The sequence below is a fragment of the Anabas testudineus genome, chromosome 6 (assembly GCF_900324465.2).
Source record: "Anabas testudineus chromosome 6, fAnaTes1.2, whole genome shotgun sequence".
Classification (NCBI taxonomy): Eukaryota; Metazoa; Chordata; class Actinopteri; order Anabantiformes; family Anabantidae; genus Anabas; species Anabas testudineus.
This window is the reverse complement of record NC_046615.1, coordinates 11,396,116-11,413,452: the sequence shown is the minus strand read 5'-3', so window position 1 is coordinate 11,413,452 and position 17,337 is coordinate 11,396,116. Positions and strand designations below refer to the sequence as shown.

Below are 17,337 nucleotides of genomic sequence, written 5' to 3'. Positions count from 1 at the left end.
TCTTCAGACGTGATGTGATCTGCAGTGCTTCACATGGTTGAAAATTGGATTCAGATAGTTGAAAGGTAAAGGCAGCGATGGTGTGTTTTGATACTTGGATACACAAGAAACATTACTCCATTCTTTCAGAGTAAATACAAATTCCATAATATCAGTAAAATGCACTGTATGTATTAGCTGGTGCCAGATAATTAGGACATTCATACACAGAGCTTATACATGTAGTGAAGATATAAGCATTATATAATTGGCTTGCTGTGCTGCGTGAGTGTCTGTTCTAATGTATTTATGACAGCTTATCAGGCTTAGTGAAGCTGGGTCAGCACTGAGTATGTAGCACTAAAGCAGAAGCGTACATCGGGTTAGAGAAGCATGTGTATTTGCAAGCTTCCATCAACGCTTTTCTGCACTGAAACGCTGTCCACCATAATCCAAAAGGTAAGTTTGAAATCTGATCAATTGTAATATGTTAGGGTGTTACATGCTGTACAATATTCATATTTTGCAGTTGCTCTGTTGTACAGGATGATGCCAACTTTGACCCCACACATACCGGTACCACGACCCTCTTACTCCCAGGCCAGAGAAAACCTGGTGAAGGCTATCCCACCCAGGCTCCTCTGTCTGCTGGCCTGTGGAGGAAAAGACTGTCGCTATGAGGGGCCAGAGTGTTGGAAACTAAATCAGCAGGTCATTCGAGGCCTTTTCTCCTCCTGGTGAGAATACTTGCCTTCGTGGATAATATATGAAACAGTATGTGTCAGTTTACTGATCAAGACCTTTGACCTTTCGCAGGGTGACAGATGACATAATTGCCATGACACGACCATCTAATCATCTGATTGAGAAGTACAACATCATTGAACAGTTTCACAAGTAATCACTCTTCATTGTTACCGCTGCTGTTATGCTTTGTGTCTGTGTAGGAACTGTAAACCTGCACATCTAATATTAAGTAATATTGCTTCTGAGAAAAAAACATAACTCTTTGTCTAACTTATAACTCATTGTCTTCATAATTTTGACTTTGTACCAGGTTGAATATCAAATCAATCATCAACATGCAGTTTCCAGGGGAGCATGCCCACTGTGGTCCTCCCCTAGATCCTGAAAGTGGTTTCACATACTCTCCTCAGACCTTCATGGACAATGATAGTGAGATCTTGATATACTCAATAGACATAATATTGTTTTACATTTCTCAGTTCTCTCAGTTTAAACCGTTTTCACTGATTTCACTGGCTGTCAATATGTTATATTTGCAGTTTACTTTTACAACTTTGGGATGCCGGATTATGGTGTGTCTTCTCTTGCTGCAATAATCGATATGGTGAAGGTTTTGGCTTTCACAGTAAAGGAAGGAAGAGTGGCTGTGCACTGTCATGCAGGCCTGGGCAGGACAGGTAGGAATAAACATACTACTGTCCATAAACACCATGCGGTTCAGGTATATTCAGTGTATTTGCCTGTCTGTGTCTACTGTGTTCTCAGGCGTCCTGATCGCCTGCTACTTGGTCTACACCCTGCGCATCACCCCAAGTGAGGCTGTCCACTATGTACGAATTAAACGGCCTCGCTCTATCCAAACACGAGCACAAATCACCCAGGTGTTTGATTTTGCCCGCCTGCTTGGTACTCAGCTGATCCAGTACCCTGACCTCAGCTTGCGGCATGGAGCGCCTTTCACCCTGCAGCACTACCTAAACCGACAGGCGCTACTGCTGCATGGCCAAGAGGCGCGCACTCTCAGACAAACACCAAAGGTCCAGGCTTGATCATTTTAGTACATTGATTCTATGTTGTGAACATACCTGACTGGACTGTAGCAGATGACCTCCTCCCTCTTTCTAATGTTTTCTTGATCGTCTCATTAGGTGGTGTACCTCCTGTGTGTGCGTCTCTCCTGCTTAGCTCTGGGTCTTCCCTCACCACCAGAGGTCCACGCTGAGCTAGAGAAGAGGTCTGCACTGAGGACCCTGAGCAGGACTGTGAGGGAGACCCTGGTGGCCAAACAGTACTTGCCCTTGCTGAGGGAGGAACGTAAAGGTTCATGGGTGGGTTCAGGGTCAGTGTCCTCCTGGGATGAGCCGCTGGGATTCTTGGAGCGGAGGAGAGAAGTGCTGCTGGACAAGCACAGCTACAGTGACTCTGATCTCAGCAAGATCACAGTAAATGAGGTCACATTAACCCAGAATCACATGAAGTTGCTAAAAAATAAAACTGCTCAAAGATGTTTTTCTCCCTTTGTTGCATTTTGTCCTGAAGGATCTGGAGCTGAGCCCATACTGCACCCCAGCACTTGGACATGAGAGACACTGGTGTGTAGAAGATCTGATACGACCCGATCGGAGACCAGTTAGCCCAGTCCTTCCAAGGCCACTAGGCCAACAGACCACCAAAAAGGAACCTGACACACTCAATCTCACAACATATAATTTGAGAATAAGCAGCAACGGTACTAAGATGTCAAAGTGCACAGCTAAAAATGCATTTACCAAATCCAGTTCAAACATGGAGGTAACAGTGATTCTTACTATGTAAAGAGTAAATGATACAGAAATCTATCTATGCGTGAAACATTCTGATCTCTGTCATATAAAGTTGTGCAGAAATCCACATAATCCAGGCCCAACATCAGCAGCCCGTGCTGTTGCTAAGGCTTTGGCAGACAAAGGTCCTCCGGGAGAAACCATACTGCAAAGGTCGGCTCTGCTGCAGGTAAAAAAGAAATCATGATGATTAAGGTTGATTTTGATCTACAGCCACTAAATCAATACTTGTTCTGTTACTTTTCAACAGGAGGAACTGAACAGTAGTGATTGTGGCTGGGCTCTGCTAGTCACTGAGTCAGACCCTTATGTCCTCAGTTGTCTGTTGTGGACCTGGCTGGAGAGGTTAAGGGTTAGTGGCATCAAACAAAAACCCATAAAGCCAATATTTATAACCAATTTTGGAAGCGTTAAGTAAAACATACATCCTTAATTTTTGTCTGTCATTTAGTAATTATTTTACTACACTTACCACCAATATTGTGTTAGACACCTGTCAGACATATCTTTTATAACTTTTACTCCAAACTTATCCAGGAACCTGTTCTGAGTCCAGAGGATGTAGACAGACTGAGCTGTGGAGCAAACAACACAACGCCTCTCAATGTGCTCAAAAAGGTAACAGGCGTATGAGAAGTAATCTTTGTCTCTTTGTATTCTTCATTCTTATTCTCTTTGGTAACGATTTAAAAAGGGATTTCTGTTATTGCTACAGTCGCAGAGACACACCATCTATTGTCTACTGAGCTGTGTGAGTACAGTGACGAGCCTGTGTCCACACAGAGAGGAGGCGGTGCTGCAACGGCTGATTCGTGCACTTACAAGGGTGAGACATAGTTACAGTATGTTTAAAACATGTGCACAAACTTAAATATGAAGGTTTTAGGTTGAGTTGTACAATTGCCCTTTTCAACAGCTCCCCCAAGAAGAAATGGGAAGTCATGCAGCCACGATGAAAGCGCTAAAGACCAGTTTGAAGGAAACCTTCCACAACAACAGAAACGTCAGCAGGGCGTACAGCACCAATGCTACACTATAAACAGCAGAAGCCGTATTGAATTACAAACTAACGGGAGAGTTATTATTTAAAAAAAAAAAAATTAAAACTCCATCCTGGGCACGCATCTAATAAAATATCCAAAAAACAAAACAGATGGATGAAGTTGCTTCACTTTCTGGCTCTCACTGTCATAGTTTACTGAAACACCTTGGTTACAGTTAAATAAGACTGTTAGTCCCCCACAGGTAGCAAAGTTGTGGCTATGGGCCTGTCCAGCATATTTACATGTAGCACTTGTCATACTTAAAATAAAGTCCCCCAAATCTGATTTTAATAAAACCACTAACACAGTGTTTATATTTCATGCCTACTCTGATAGAATGCACCAAAGTGGTACTAGATTAAATCCAAGCCGCATGTCCACAATGTGAACCTGTGGCCTAGCGCAGCCTTTTACACCTAATAAATGATTTACACCATCTGCACACTACATTTTTTGCCTTCACATTGTAATACACTCACAATTCATACACAACACGTATTAAGGAAGCCTGTAAAAGAGATGTCTCCAAGGCAGCGTTGTCATGGTGAAGTTAACAAGCACAAAACAATCTGTGTTTGGGTTCAATGCACATGTTGAGTCCTGGGGAATTAAACCTGACTTAGAGGGAAACTTTCACCACGATCAGGATTTTGGCGAGGTAACATTAAAATTATTAATTATTTTTGAATTACTTTACTGAATAAAGCTGAAAGCAGTCACTTATGTTTAAGTTTGGCTGCACTTGGTAGACATTGTGATTTTGTGACAGGTTATTCTGCATTAGTTCATTAATTTTGGTGTAGCTTTATATAATGCATCTAATTATTATTAGCTAACCTCATTAAAAGGTATATATAAAGTAGCTGTGACTTACGCTGGTTATGAGCCACCATTATTTTAATTGCTGTGTACAGAAATGATTAACTGTAGTGAAATTAGCTGGCGATTTTATGATTGACTAACTGGTTGGTGCTTTATTTATCTTGTTCACATGGTAACATCAAGTGCTTTCTTCCCAAAGTGTGACGAGTAGGTATTGTAATAATCACTAAGTTAAACTTACACTTGATGTTTATTTGGTTCTTAATACCTTTAACACTTAGGGTTAGGGTTAGGTTTATTTCAAACAATTGCAATTATAAGTAACAAAACTAAAATTAATCTGAACTTTAATAAAAACTTAAAATGTCATGTTGAATCTTACCAATTTAAGATCATAAAACAGAGAAATTAAAAAACTTTAATTTAATCTGGGGAATTTAAAAACAATTACAGTTAATGCAATACGGCAGGCTATTTTATGGCTATATTTAAGCTCAGTTTTTTTTTTAGCTTCAGGCAGCACATAAAAAACTTAAATAATATAATAAAGGGTAAAGTCAGCCCTCTTTAAGTAAAATGCTCCAGATACTAACAGCACATAAATCTGGTCTCACGCAACCAACGACATGTTAATGTAAATGTTAATGAGAGCTACATTTCCTCTCCAGGAGACATCTGTCAAGATGCAATGAGATGGCAAGTGTTACAAAATATGCTGTTTTAAAATAAAGCAGCAACACCCCTGCAATCACTTCTTCATGACTGAGAAGCTAATTTACCAATTTACTCTAGGTCACAATTCATGTCTTTCTGTCAAGGTAATGGCAACTGCTGAACCTTGGGTTGGGATCTGGAGGCCCCACAGGCCAAGAGGGCCCATAGCTGCCCTCTATGGTAGCCCAGGGCCGAAGTATGCACTACCTGGACTCACAGGTATAGACAAATCATTAGGCTTGGTAATGTTATTGCTGTTGTTGGTGTTAATTCTGTCACCATTTGCTCCCATAGGTATTTCTAAACATGATCCTACAAAGTACAAAGCACCAATGTTCAGTTTTGGGATTCGTCATGACCAGTCGAGCTCTGACTGCTCCCCTGGACCAAGATACCTTATCCCCTCAAACATCACTAGAGAGGGCAGAGACGGCACTCCTGCATTTTCACTCCACAGCCGTCCAAAGGAGCCAGGATTGTTCCGGGCCCCTGGACCAGGTCGGTAATATAGCATCAATAAGATTAAATTAAATTTAGCTAATCCATATGGAGATGGAAGACTGCTGCAGATCTTTTGCTTGTCAGCTGTGTCTTTATATAACTCCTTTTTGTTGTTTCAGGTCACTACTCCCCAGAGCGTTCAGGGAGGTCAGTCTTCCACTCTTCTCCTGCTTATTCGCTGTCTGCGAGGAGCAAAGAAGTCAGTACTAGCCAAACACCAGGTAAAACATTGTGGTGATTTCATTTCAGCTGTGGCATTTATGTTTCGTGGCACAAAGGACATAAATCTCACCTGTTGTTCGTCCCACAGGTCCAGCCTCCTACTGTTTGCCCCCTGTGCTGGGGTCCAAAACTGTGGTCACATCTGCTGCTCCTACCTATTCACTCTGTGGCCGCAGCAAAACAGGCAGCTTTCATGAAGACCTGAAGAAGGTCCATAAACATATTAATAAAAACTATTTATTTAAATAAAAACTAGAAAACCTAACTATACATTTGTTTCCCTTCCAGACTCCTGGCCCTGCTGCCTACAAAGTTGTGGATCCTTGTATTTACAGGCAGAAACCTCCCCAGTACAGCATGACAGGCCGCAACTTTGCTCCTGGTGAAACCACTAAGAAACCAGGACCTGGAGCACACTGTCCGGAGCAGGTAAGAAACCCCATTAAGTCTAATTTCATCATCAAAAAGGCCCCAGCATGTTGTTCACACACTGACTTTTTTCCTTTTGCAGGTGACTTTCACGAAACCAAAAGCTCCAAGTTTCTCCTTTGGTCTGCGTCACTCAGAATACATCTCACCCCTCATTGCTGATGTGCCTGAATAATGTCACATATCATCTCTTATTTCAACTGCAAATTCACACACCACTGTCAAATAAAGCAAAACAAGCAAACTGCTCAGGATTACTGAGATCATATTTTATTTCTGCAATTACAGGCTTTATTTGTACTTGTCTCTTTTTCAGGGTTATAACCACTATCAGTATTTGAAATAAATGATATTGAATTTGATTTTTTTATTCCAGTTTTTCTTTTAGTTCAGCTATTTGAAAAACTACGATTGTTTATATGTCTATTGGTAATCACAAAAAATGACAGTATTAAAAACAATTTAACATTGGGCACATCATAGCAGCAAAAGCCCAGGAGTCACCGATTTGTTCATAAAGGTCCCTTAAGAAAGCTATGAAGCATAATAGCAGGACTTTGATTGATTAAACGATTTGATTGATTATTAAATGCAATATATACCCTTGCTTGTTAGTAATAGGCTGCTGATGTGGAAAATAACCAATCAGTGTAAAAGTAACAACTAAACTATAGTATGAAGAACTGAATATTATTTAAAACTTCATTATTTGAATGTTTGGCACACACAATAATTCAAGAGTCCACATGGGGTTTCCCCAACACTGGAACTGCTGCTTGCCCAAACACATGCTTACCATCCCCAGCACAGGTCCAATAGGTTATGACCCCACTAAACCAAAACATTGAGTCATATCTTTGTGTCAGAACCTGAAAACTGCTCCTCATATGCACTCCTTGTGCAGCTTCATAGGACTTTTAAGCGGTTTACTTGGGAAACCTGCTGTATTCAGATACACAAAAGGAACAAAGGCCTTTCTTCATTTGACATTGTCTTTTTCATGTTCATTAGTTCCAATAAAATCTACAATTAGCAACACCTACTTTTGGTTATTCTTGGTACACTGTCAGAAAATAATAGGAAAAAAGTAGAACCGACAGTGAGATGCTTGCTGTCCATTAGTTATGGGGTCAGTGATGGGGTCATGTTGTCTCAGGACAAACCCTAAATATGATGCTTATGAATATTCAGAAGTGAACTCTGACCCAATGTCACTGCACATGTTTGTTCTTTCTGAGATGACTTCTGCAAATTCCATATTGTTTGTGAACTTTTCTAAATATTGTCGCGTAACTCCTTCATGCGCCAAAAGTCCGTTAAGTGAATAAAATAATCGTTTTAACCGTAATAAAACTTTTTAAACGCTGCATTTGGTATATTATCATTTTCGACAGGCATCTTTTAGGACGACAAGACGCAGAGCGAAGGGGTCCTTCGGGCGTCCTCGTTGCATAGAAACGACAACTGGACATCATGCAACAGCTACAAACTCAGCTAATATTTGGACTCCTGCATGAGTGAAGAAAGTCGTTTAACCTTTCTTTGTCTTGTATGAGATTAATATACACAGTACAGTCAGTGACATTTAGAGACGTGCTCTTAGTTAAAAATGCTACTAACGCTTTGTTAATTCAGGTGGTGTCGCTAGCTGACGGGTAACTAGCGTTCCCCCTCACGTTAATTGTTAGCAGTCGTTTTAGTTACTTGGCGGTAATGTTATTGGCACAGGTTCACAAGACAGTTTAAAAAGCAGATATAATTAGTGATTGTCTCTGAACTCTTCGCTCTTTTAGTTGGCATCCGTTTTGCTGATGCGAGGACAGACGAACCAGTAAAATGAGTTATACACAACCGAACCACACGATGTTAACCTCAGCTAACCGATGTCAAGCTAGCTAACGCCCACTGTCGTTGTCAATACCCGCCGGGTATTAAGTCCTCTAAGAGCTTAGATCATTTTACAGGTATTTAAGTTATAAGTTCAGTTTGGCTTGGCTAACACATCATAATCGAAGCATAAAAAGTGGAAAATGGCCGACGACGTTGGCAGCATTCCTGAACTGGACCAAAAGAAATATGATGCAGACGAACAAGTGAAGATCATCTGTCTGGGAGACAGCGCGGTCGGTAAATCTAAGTGAGTAATAGCCTAACTGTAAGTCCTTGGGTCCTTAACAGCAGTGTTGTATTTCATATTGTGTCAAACTTTCTTCAATTCATGATCTGTTGCTTTGTGTAAAATGACATGCTTGTTTCTATTTCTTGTAGACTGATGGAAAGGTTTCTCATGGACGAATAGTATCCTTTAGCTGTTTTAGTGATTTATGGTGAAACATCTGTGCCAGTCTTTTTTTTATATATATATTCAGACCATGTCAGCCTACCCTAAGCTATTATGGTCACTGCCTGTGCAGTCAGTGTGCTCCAGGTCAGTTGGGCATGACTCCAACAGAGCAGATCGTTTCTCCTGAGAGATTAAGATCTTTAACTCTTTCTGCAGCCGTCCCCAGCAGTTGTCAACCTATGCTTTGACTCTCTACAAACACACAGCCACTGTAGGAAACAAGACAGTGGCAGTCGGTATGAGTTATGCATTTGCTTTTATTCTGCTCAGTTTTCCCTTTAAATAATTTTGCTTGGTTAAAAAAACACCTCTAAAACTTAAATCAGCAGCATCAGCCAGAGTCAGACTTTGCATTGCTTCTGCAACGATTCCTTTTGTTTTTGACACACAGATTTCTGGGACACTGCTGGTCAGGAGAGGTTTCAGAGCATGCATCCCTCATACTACCATAAAGCACATGCATGTATCATGGTAAGACCCACTCAAAATGACTTTAGTATGGTTTTGAGACAGGTGCCCTTCATGCTCCCTGCCAGAAACGTGCATGAATATAAATTCTCATACTCAGAAAAGTACTTATTTATTAGGATTTAAGATAAAGATGGTAAGTAACAGGGAGGCAGGAAATAGAAAGAATTTATCAGAATGCTCTTTGTTTTGATCAGCTGAACTTGGTAAAGCAGCATGATCTCTTCTGTTTTCTTTCTGTTTAAGGTTTTTGATGTTCAAAGGAAGATCACATATAAGAACTTGGCCAACTGGTATAAGGAGCTGAGAGAGTACAGACCGGAGATACCCTGTTGTGTGGTTGCCAATAAAATCGACGGTGAGTGTGGCTGTAACACTGCACGTCTCTGAATATTAGGTTTCTACAGTGTTACAGAGTTTGATGCAACTTGCAATATGTATAAAAATGTGTTTTGTTCATTTGCTCAATTTTTGATTCAGTAGTCAAACATCAAAGTTGACTCTGAAACTACAGGTGTTTGTTGTTCTCGTCTGCAGCTGATTTAAAGGTGACACAAAGAAGCTTTAACTTTGGGAAGAAACAAGGACTCCCATTTTACTTTGTATCTGCAGCTGATGGGACCAATGTTGTTAAGGTTTGAACTTCCCCTGCTGTATTAACTCCAGTGATGCAAAGGTTCATGTATTTGGCATATTTTCAAGTATCATATTAAATCAGCCTTTGATTCAGTACAATCTCACAAAGTGTCCAGAGAATGCAGTTGGCTGTGTTTTTAGTTCTAACTATGTCACCGTAGATGTTCAGAGAAATGATCAAGAGAGCTGTGGACTACAAGCAAAACCCCAGCGACTTCATGGATGAAGTAATGCAGGAACTAGAGGTACATATCTCAGAATACAAAAACAGTCTATTCACTGCCATGCTCATCTTTTGCACTGGTGTTCTTTCTCCAAGTCAAACAAAATTATGATTATTAATAGAATGACAACAGTTTATTGTAATAAGAAACTATAATTGTTTTTTTGCAATTGTTGTTTTATTATTCAGATGCTTATTCAAAGTCTGCATTAGTTAAACTAATGTATTCCTACACTCACACAATTTTCTTTTTAATGACATTTTTGTCCATGTGGAAAATGCATTCAAGTCTTTGTTGCTGAACTGAGTGTGATCACTTTTGATTAAAACACATTTCTATTTATGACATTTTGTCACATTTTGTCCTCTTATAGAACTTTGACCTGGAAAAGAAGGAAGACAATTCAGGAGCAGATGAGGATGAACTGAAAGCAGAGAGTCCTGACATCTAACAGTTTTACAGATTTTCAACACTGGCATGTGTCATCTCATGGATTTATTATCTTTCTCTGGAGCTGATGCTGTGAATAGATTGTGTTTTTAGTCTAAATGTCAGCAATTTCTTACAGTGATGGACACAATCAAGAGGAACATTGTTTTGTTTACTATTATACTATTAGATTGTAACTGACTGAGGGTGGTTGACAGGTTTTTAGTCAGGTTTATAGTCACTGCCCTCCATCTGTCTGGTGACATTGGCAGGGAATAAACGTGGTAGAATAATGAGGAATTGTGGAATTTGTTTAAGCGTGAAAACCAGCTACTTTGTCAGGTACTAAGAATGTGAAGCATTGCAAAGTAACACACACAGAGCAAAGAGGACGTGTGATTATGAATCGTATTTGCTGCTGTTCTCAAATCGTGAAGTCTTGTGTGCAATGCCAGCGGGAAGCTGCATCTGTTGGCTGCTTTTGTTGCATTTATTTTATGATGTAAAATCTGTTTTTCAGCACCCTTTAAATGAAAACTTAATGTACCATGTAACCAGATTGTTAAGTCTTTTTCCAACTTGCTGTGTGATCCGACAGTGGCACAAGAGCACGGCGCAGTCAAATTTACATCAGCATTTTATAAGATAAAGCCACCAGTCATATATAAGTAGACAACAGCTGTATTGTGCTTGTGACCATCGTATTGCATTTGAATTGGTTGTTTGCTTATTCATTCATATTAGCATTAATGTCGCCATGAAGAACTTTAAGTGTTTTCTGACAGAAGCCTCAGAAAAACGAATTCATTTATATCTACATGATGATTATGTTGTATACAGAAACCATCTGTATGCTTTCTGTTTATATTTGATTGTTTTGTGTGGCATTTACTTACAATAAATCACACTGGAAAAACATTTTTAAATGGAGACATACTGACTTAGAAGGAACAAGAATTCGGGTCGCGCAGGCCATGTTTTAATTATAAATTTATTACATAATATAACAAACATATATCTCTGTGGTGGAGATATCCTGGGCAACATCTCAGATCTTGCCTCAAACTTCACTATCACCCTTACTCTGCTGCATGAGGAATACTAGGTAGCTTCTGGTTAACTTATATTTCAACCTAGTCTTTCGTGGGGGGAGGAGGGGTTCTAATGCTATGAGCATTGAGCAGACAAGTAGGAGAATAACTGCAGATGATTTGCCTGGTCATCGGGTGCTGAGAAGGGGAAGTTCACCTGTGAGACAAGGCTGAGGCATTGCAGTGATACGTCCACCGTTCTAAACTTCACAGTGCAAACAAGGAGAAAACCAACAATGAAAGAAAAAAAAACCCTTTGATAAGATCACTGGTTTCTAGTGGGTGACCTGACCCCAGAGGGTTTTTTAAAAAGGTTACACCGCTCCCCCTACGCTATGTAGATTGTGCTTTGTTGATTAGAAAACAGGACAAAGATAACCCTTCACTGAACTTATTTGACCTAATGATGTGTAGGTCTGTTACACATTGCTCGTTTTGCATCTGTATTTGTGGTAAACTTACACAACAATCCAACCAGGTATTAACTACAGCATTATTTCTCCTAACCAGGCCAGTCTGGGACTCCAGACTGTACACTTGGTGTTTGAGCTGTTATTTGTACCTATATGGGAACACTAAGCCAAGCAGGGTAATAACCTTCATCACAGTAAGCTTATACATACATATGCACTCACTGGCCACTTTATCAGGCACACCTGTACAATCTAAAGTAAAATGAATTATTATATTTTTACAAGGTTATAACTTTGCAGTTTTTGTTGAAACTGTCAGAAATCTGCTGATTATACTATATGTTCATGAGTTGTACTGGAGTGCATTATATAAAGAGGAGCTCCTAATGTGTTGGTTGCCCTATTTACATAAACGAGGGGGACAAAACATTAGGAACTCCGTATGACCAGTTAGTGTATACATAGCTTCTTCAGAATATAAGAATGACCGTTATTCCAGTCATTTCCAGTCCAGTAGTATTATTACAGGAGGATCTAACACATGTCAGTAGTTCTCAAGATTTCCAGGAGATGGCACCATATTATTGAGTCTAACAGCTCAAGAATGCTGCAACTAAGATAGTCCTAAAGCAAAGACAAATATCCAGTTTAAAGTTGAGTTATTTTTTGGCACATTTTTCTTTTGTGTAGTTTGTTCCTCACTGGATCACTTCATATAGCATATCCAAAACTCAGAAACTGAAGGTCTGAAAAAGGAAAAAGGAGTGCTGCCAGACAGTGTGGAGAGTAGGGAGCACAAATGCCATCTGGGAATAGGCATACAAAACAGTGACACTGTATAATCTGTACCTACACAATTGCAAGGTGAGTTGTAGTTGTCTTGCAATATAAAATGTAACAATGGTTTTGTTCACTCGCCCACAGAAACCACTCTCTCTCTCTGTCTGTCTCTCCCTCTTGGGCAGGGCAGTCCACTTTTTGAACATGTCACTCGTACAAAACAAGAAAACCAATGGTGTTAAATTGAATTGAAGTTGTATGTATATGTGCACTTCTATTTGTGTGTGTGTGTGTTTGTGTGACACAGCCACTGCCGGGAATCTCTGATGGTAATACAGTAAGGCTATTGTGGACTCCAAAGATGTAAATCCTAACTACCAATCAACCATGCACTCTGTCACATGTGCATCCTCGTCTCTCTGTCTCTCAGACAAATACACACAAGTTGCACACACGCATTTGGACACATACACACATGGTGAAGAGGAACAACCACACAGAGAGATTCAGGGAATACAGATGCACACATGCGCTTGGACTATGGGTGGCTTTTATGTTAGCACCTTGTCACCGTGTTTTGTGCAAATCATCCCCTAGTTCATAGTTCAGAGTTCAAAAGTTCAAGAGTTCATAGAAAGAATAAAATCTGCTCACCTTTTCCACAGGTGGTTAACTATGCATATATGCCAAACATTCATATATAGATCTATATACTTTTTGTTTTTCAAAAATTTATATGAAATCTATCATATATACATTGCTTGTGATTTTAAAAAAAGCAAATATTTGTAGTTTGTTCATTTTTACAAGTGTAAGTACATTTAGAATGGACAGGATATTAGTCTTTTCTGTCTTTTTCTGTCATTCTAAAATTCAAATGAGTGAAAGATTAAAGTATCATGTTCCACACGCTACAAAATCTACCCGCAGAGTCTGAGGGTGACAAATAATAATAAAAAAATAATAATAATAACAATAAAAGAAACCAACCGTGTACACAAAAGGTCCAAATGAGTCTGACGACACAACACTGGAGTCAGAAATAAAATAATAGTGAGGTCACAGTGAGGCAGTGAGTGCTATTCCTACAACCCAGATAAAACATTGTTATCATTCACCACATGCCCTTACAAACTGCAAAATAAGAATAATAATAAATTAAATAAATTACAAAAAATACACACTTCTCGCCAAGTGAAACTGCTTTGGCATACTGACCGGATACGGCTGATGTATGGAGGTTGTTAGTAGTAATACAGATTACCTAGCCGTCTATCAGACAAAAGCTTAGGATAAAATGTGTTTTTGTTGTGTGAATAAAACTCACTGGTTCTCACTGCCAGCAGAAGCTACTCATGAGTACAATTGTAGATTTTGTATTGTTAAAGTGAAAATTCAGTTTTTTTTACAACCTGGGTCTTGTTTTTAGAGTTCTGGCTGCCACCGTTTATGATAATATTTTACTCACTAAGTAAATTATATAGAGATACAGGGAAGCAGCTGCATTGTAAGACACTGCCAGGTTGTAAAATACTGCATTTTCTGTAAGACCTTGCAGAGGCTTTCCCATCCCCACAGCCTGATAAACTAAACACATTTCCTGCAGAGGCATTTCAGAAGCACACATATTGTATGGAGCTGGTTGAAGCCCTTGTATGACAAGCTTTTGATGGTTTTCCTCTAGGTAAAAGTAGATCATAGGGAAAACAAACATTTGTTTTGGAATTGTTTAAGTATTATCTGGCCAGATTCATACACTTGGAACTTAACAGTGCTTTCCTACTGCAGGAGAATTGAAATCTTAAAAAAGATTTCTGCTATCTGGCACTTCTATGATCATATGGTCTCTACTGGTGATGAGAAACATCCCAGGTTCTTCTTGTCTTGATCTTCTTTTACTATACCAAATCTTGTGCAGACCAGTCTGAGAAGCTTACTTAGGGATCACAGGGATGGAAATTTTTTTTACTAGCCTTCTGACATATTTCAGAGGTGTGTTGGCATTAAAATGTCCTTGCTGACGAGAATTTAAATGGATATTACTAGAACAGCTTCTCCATGCTAGTGCCCCAAACTTCCATCCCTGAGTGATTAACAGGCATCAGATGAAGAGCCCCTTTTACTAACTAGCTGTCTTATTAGGTGGATAACCCATAGACAGAAGATCTGTAGCTGAAGCAGTAGGGATGGGTTTCGACTGAGGTCTCAGCCTCACATTATGGGATGCCCTTTAGTATGAAGGAAGACCGTAAGAAAATAAAAACAAACAACAAACTCTCTGTTCAGGACATGATGCAACTTGTCATGCTACGGTTCAAGAAAGGGTGAAGGAAAGTTGTATACCTATGGCAAAAATTTCATTTCCATATCTATATATTTTATTTCTGTCAAATATATATAAATATATATATATATATATATTTTTAAAATATATATATATTTATATAATTGGTAGAAATTAGTAAACTATTGGCGAAATAAATTTAAAGATACTCTCTGCCATCTATACTAAAAACCAAAAACAGGCGCAGATTAATTTATTACATTTCCTCTTAGCAACATTTTCTTTTCTTCTGAAAGCTATATTTAGATACATATATATATATCATATTATATAATACCTATATATAATAATACCTATAATAATATTTTTGGAAAACCAAAAAAGAATGATTGTGAAAAAAGCCACGAGTGTTGGTTAAACATTCTCCAAATATAATAGATAGCACAGTCTGGGTACCAAGGCAGAGGGGTTTTCTCCCGTGGTTTACTGTGTGGAGCTCCACCTCTGGGCTCTAAAGTCTTCGGTTTAAAAACAACAGCAGGTACAGAGTAGACACACCTTTTCAGAGTTGTGTCAGCTATGTCCATAGTCCTGTGTTCACCATTATTGATGATGATGTCTATATAAATATTTTGAAAGGCAACTGAGCTTTCTGTTTGGAACGAAAGTTCTTCTTCCTCCTGCTTTATTCAAACTGCAAAAGGCTTTCAGAGGCCGAATAGATGGAGGGGTAGAGGTAGAGAGGAGGGAATAGTGAGAGAGAAGGTGAGGGTGTTGCTAAGGGAACAAATGAACGTCTCACAAATCAAATCTTTTAATTGGAGCTCATTCGCTTCTCCACAGCAAAGAAAGAGCAGGACCCAATTTGAGGTCTGATCTAATTGGCTGCAGGCAAGGAGCTGGGCAGACACCGAGGACCAAGTATAAGCGAAAAACGTATTGAGTCCTCCTCTTCAGTGCAGTGCCAAGTGCAGGGTGTTAACGGAGAAAGTAAAATGTCGCCGTGGACCACAAGTAAACAATTGTGGGGCAGTACGTCAATGTAGAGAAGCGGCCCCTAGTTTTTCTCTTTGTTTTCATCAACTCTATTTCTTGCCTGTTCCATCTTCATCTTTCTCTCTGACTGTTGCTGTGTCTCAGGGCAGGGGTCAGCTCTCTAGCAGCTGTTTTAGTGCTCGCTCAATGTTCATGCGGTGTCCAACTCGTGTCACTCCCAGCTCCGCAAAGTCCTCCTTGGTTAGCGCAGGCAGGTGAGAGCCTTCAATCTCATGTTCCTGAAATCCTGCTCTGTGCTCCCCCAGATTTATGCTCTCGAGCCAGTCTCCAACATCGTACTTGTTCCATAGATGGAGGGGTTTTTGGTGGAAAGGCCGGAGGGCTAAAAGTGGTGACCCCAGTCCAGGGGAATGGGAGGGTGACGGGGAAGGGGAGCGAGAGCGGGAACGGGCGCTGGAGCTCCTCATTACAAAGCGGACCTCTTTGGGTTCCTGGGGCAGGCTGAGGCTAGAAGATTTGAGGATGGTTTGTGGCGGAGTAGTCGGTGAGGTCGGTAGGCCAAAGCCTGAAAATCGTCCAAGAGGGTCGCCCCGATCAGGTGAGCCTGAACCTGGGCTGGGGGTGCGTCGGGTGACGGGGTAACGGCTGCCAGGGCGGATGGTGTATGTGGTGCCATAACTTCTCTGAGAAATGGTGTGGAGCTCACCTAGGCTGCTGAAAAGTCTGGTGGAGACAGAAAAAAGACATAGACACAGTTTCAGGAATGAAACCAGCGATGAACGTGAACAAAGAGAAAATAAAGAAGAAAAGGAGACCGAGCTTTGAGTTGTACTGTGAATAAAATACTGTCAGTTCTTCCAAAGTTGGAAGTTAGCGTAGGAACAAGAGACCAAGCTACAGTAGTTTTACATCACAGCAACATCAAAGCAGCAAGCTGCATTCATCAGTGGTAACTGGATACGTTTATGAAATTGTTCAAACCATTAATAGAATGTTTTTAACCACTTGATCGTGAAACATTGCTTAGGACTTACATTACCATTTCAAATCATACATTAACCTTACACATCGATATATGGCAGGATTTGAAAATAGTCTTTTCCTCCTAATGAATTTAGTCAGAAGCTACTTCGTGTTAAAGTAAGATGTATGTGCTGCTGTGACACACTGCAAACTGCGAAGTTTTTACATTGAAACTGCAGATGGCGCTAAACTGAAAGCACTGATTTCCCATGTTAATACGTAACATACAGCACAAACATGCATACACAAAATATGTGCAGCACACTTTTTTTTGCCTATGTTTAGACAGATTAGGTACATCTAAGATTTGATACATTTGATACATCACAACCTACCGTTTAGCAAATCTCGTTGACCCACCAATCGAAT

At 39.9% G+C, this 17,337-nt stretch overlaps 4 protein-coding genes across 4 annotated transcripts in view; 3 read left to right on the top strand and 1 right to left on the bottom strand.

The window, feature by feature from the left end:
• The first annotated feature begins 313 nt into the window (after positions 1 to 313).
• Positions 314 to 3,595, top strand: zgc:77752 (PTP_PTPDC1 domain-containing protein). Its single transcript, XM_026366119.1, has 13 exons — positions 314 to 438; positions 525 to 716; positions 796 to 876; positions 1,037 to 1,155; positions 1,266 to 1,403; positions 1,492 to 1,763; positions 1,875 to 2,168; positions 2,266 to 2,517; positions 2,602 to 2,718; positions 2,800 to 2,901; positions 3,087 to 3,167; positions 3,265 to 3,375; positions 3,466 to 3,595. Exons 2-13 carry the CDS (start codon positions 526 to 528, stop codon positions 3,586 to 3,588), a joined length of 1,881 nt encoding a protein of 626 aa, XP_026221904.1. The 5' UTR covers positions 314 to 438; position 525; the 3' UTR covers positions 3,589 to 3,595.
• Positions 3,596 to 4,142: 547 nt separating this feature from the next.
• Positions 4,143 to 6,642, top strand: odf3b (outer dense fiber of sperm tails 3B). The gene is made up of 7 exons (XM_026365969.1): positions 4,143 to 4,250; positions 5,233 to 5,347; positions 5,423 to 5,626; positions 5,749 to 5,850; positions 5,940 to 6,061; positions 6,140 to 6,280; positions 6,363 to 6,642. The coding sequence occupies exons 2-7, from the start codon at positions 5,236 to 5,238 to the stop codon at positions 6,453 to 6,455; spliced, it is 774 nt and encodes a 257-aa protein (XP_026221754.1). The 5' UTR covers positions 4,143 to 4,250; positions 5,233 to 5,235; the 3' UTR covers positions 6,456 to 6,642.
• Positions 6,643 to 7,731: 1,089 nt separating this feature from the next.
• On the top strand, positions 7,732 to 11,281 carry rabl2 (RAB, member of RAS oncogene family-like 2). The gene is made up of 8 exons (XM_026364674.1): positions 7,732 to 8,417; positions 8,549 to 8,578; positions 8,781 to 8,860; positions 9,016 to 9,095; positions 9,339 to 9,450; positions 9,630 to 9,727; positions 9,890 to 9,973; positions 10,326 to 11,281. The coding sequence occupies exons 1-8, from the start codon at positions 8,311 to 8,313 to the stop codon at positions 10,401 to 10,403; spliced, it is 669 nt and encodes a 222-aa protein (XP_026220459.1). The 5' UTR covers positions 7,732 to 8,310; the 3' UTR covers positions 10,404 to 11,281.
• A 4,074-nt stretch (positions 11,282 to 15,355) lies between these two features.
• shank3a (SH3 and multiple ankyrin repeat domains 3a) overlaps positions 15,356 to 17,337 on the bottom strand; it is a 122,265-nt gene continuing 120,283 nt past the window's right edge. The window contains 1 exon segment of the mRNA XM_026366266.1: positions 15,356 to 16,668. Coding sequence (XP_026222051.1) covers positions 16,098 to 16,668 — 571 coding nt within the window. The 3' untranslated portion in view covers positions 15,356 to 16,097.

What these genes read in the sequence shown, in the direction of transcription:
- odf3b (XM_026365969.1), top strand. Translation starts at nt 5,236, where the DNA reads ATGGCAACTGCTGAACCTTGGGTTGGGATCTGGAGGCCCCACAGGCCA. An exon ending in TGCACTACCTGGACTCACAG is followed by an intron (nt 5,348 to 5,422) that starts GTATAGACAAAT and finishes TTGCTCCCATAG; the next exon opens with GTATTTCTAAACATGATCCT. An exon ending in GTTCCGGGCCCCTGGACCAG is followed by an intron (nt 5,627 to 5,748) that starts GTCGGTAATATA and finishes TTGTTGTTTCAG; the next exon opens with GTCACTACTCCCCAGAGCGT.
- zgc:77752 (XM_026366119.1), top strand. Translation starts at nt 526, where the DNA reads ATGATGCCAACTTTGACCCCACACATACCGGTACCACGACCCTCTTAC. An exon ending in CGAGGCCTTTTCTCCTCCTG is followed by an intron (nt 717 to 795) that starts GTGAGAATACTT and finishes GACCTTTCGCAG; the next exon opens with GGTGACAGATGACATAATTG. An exon ending in CTCTCAATGTGCTCAAAAAG is followed by an intron (nt 3,168 to 3,264) that starts GTAACAGGCGTA and finishes TTATTGCTACAG; the next exon opens with TCGCAGAGACACACCATCTA.
- rabl2 (XM_026364674.1), top strand. Translation starts at nt 8,311, where the DNA reads ATGGCCGACGACGTTGGCAGCATTCCTGAACTGGACCAAAAGAAATAT. An exon ending in AGCGCGGTCGGTAAATCTAA is followed by an intron (nt 8,418 to 8,548) that starts GTGAGTAATAGC and finishes TATTTCTTGTAG; the next exon opens with ACTGATGGAAAGGTTTCTCA. An exon ending in AAGTAATGCAGGAACTAGAG is followed by an intron (nt 9,974 to 10,325) that starts GTACATATCTCA and finishes GTCCTCTTATAG; the next exon opens with AACTTTGACCTGGAAAAGAA.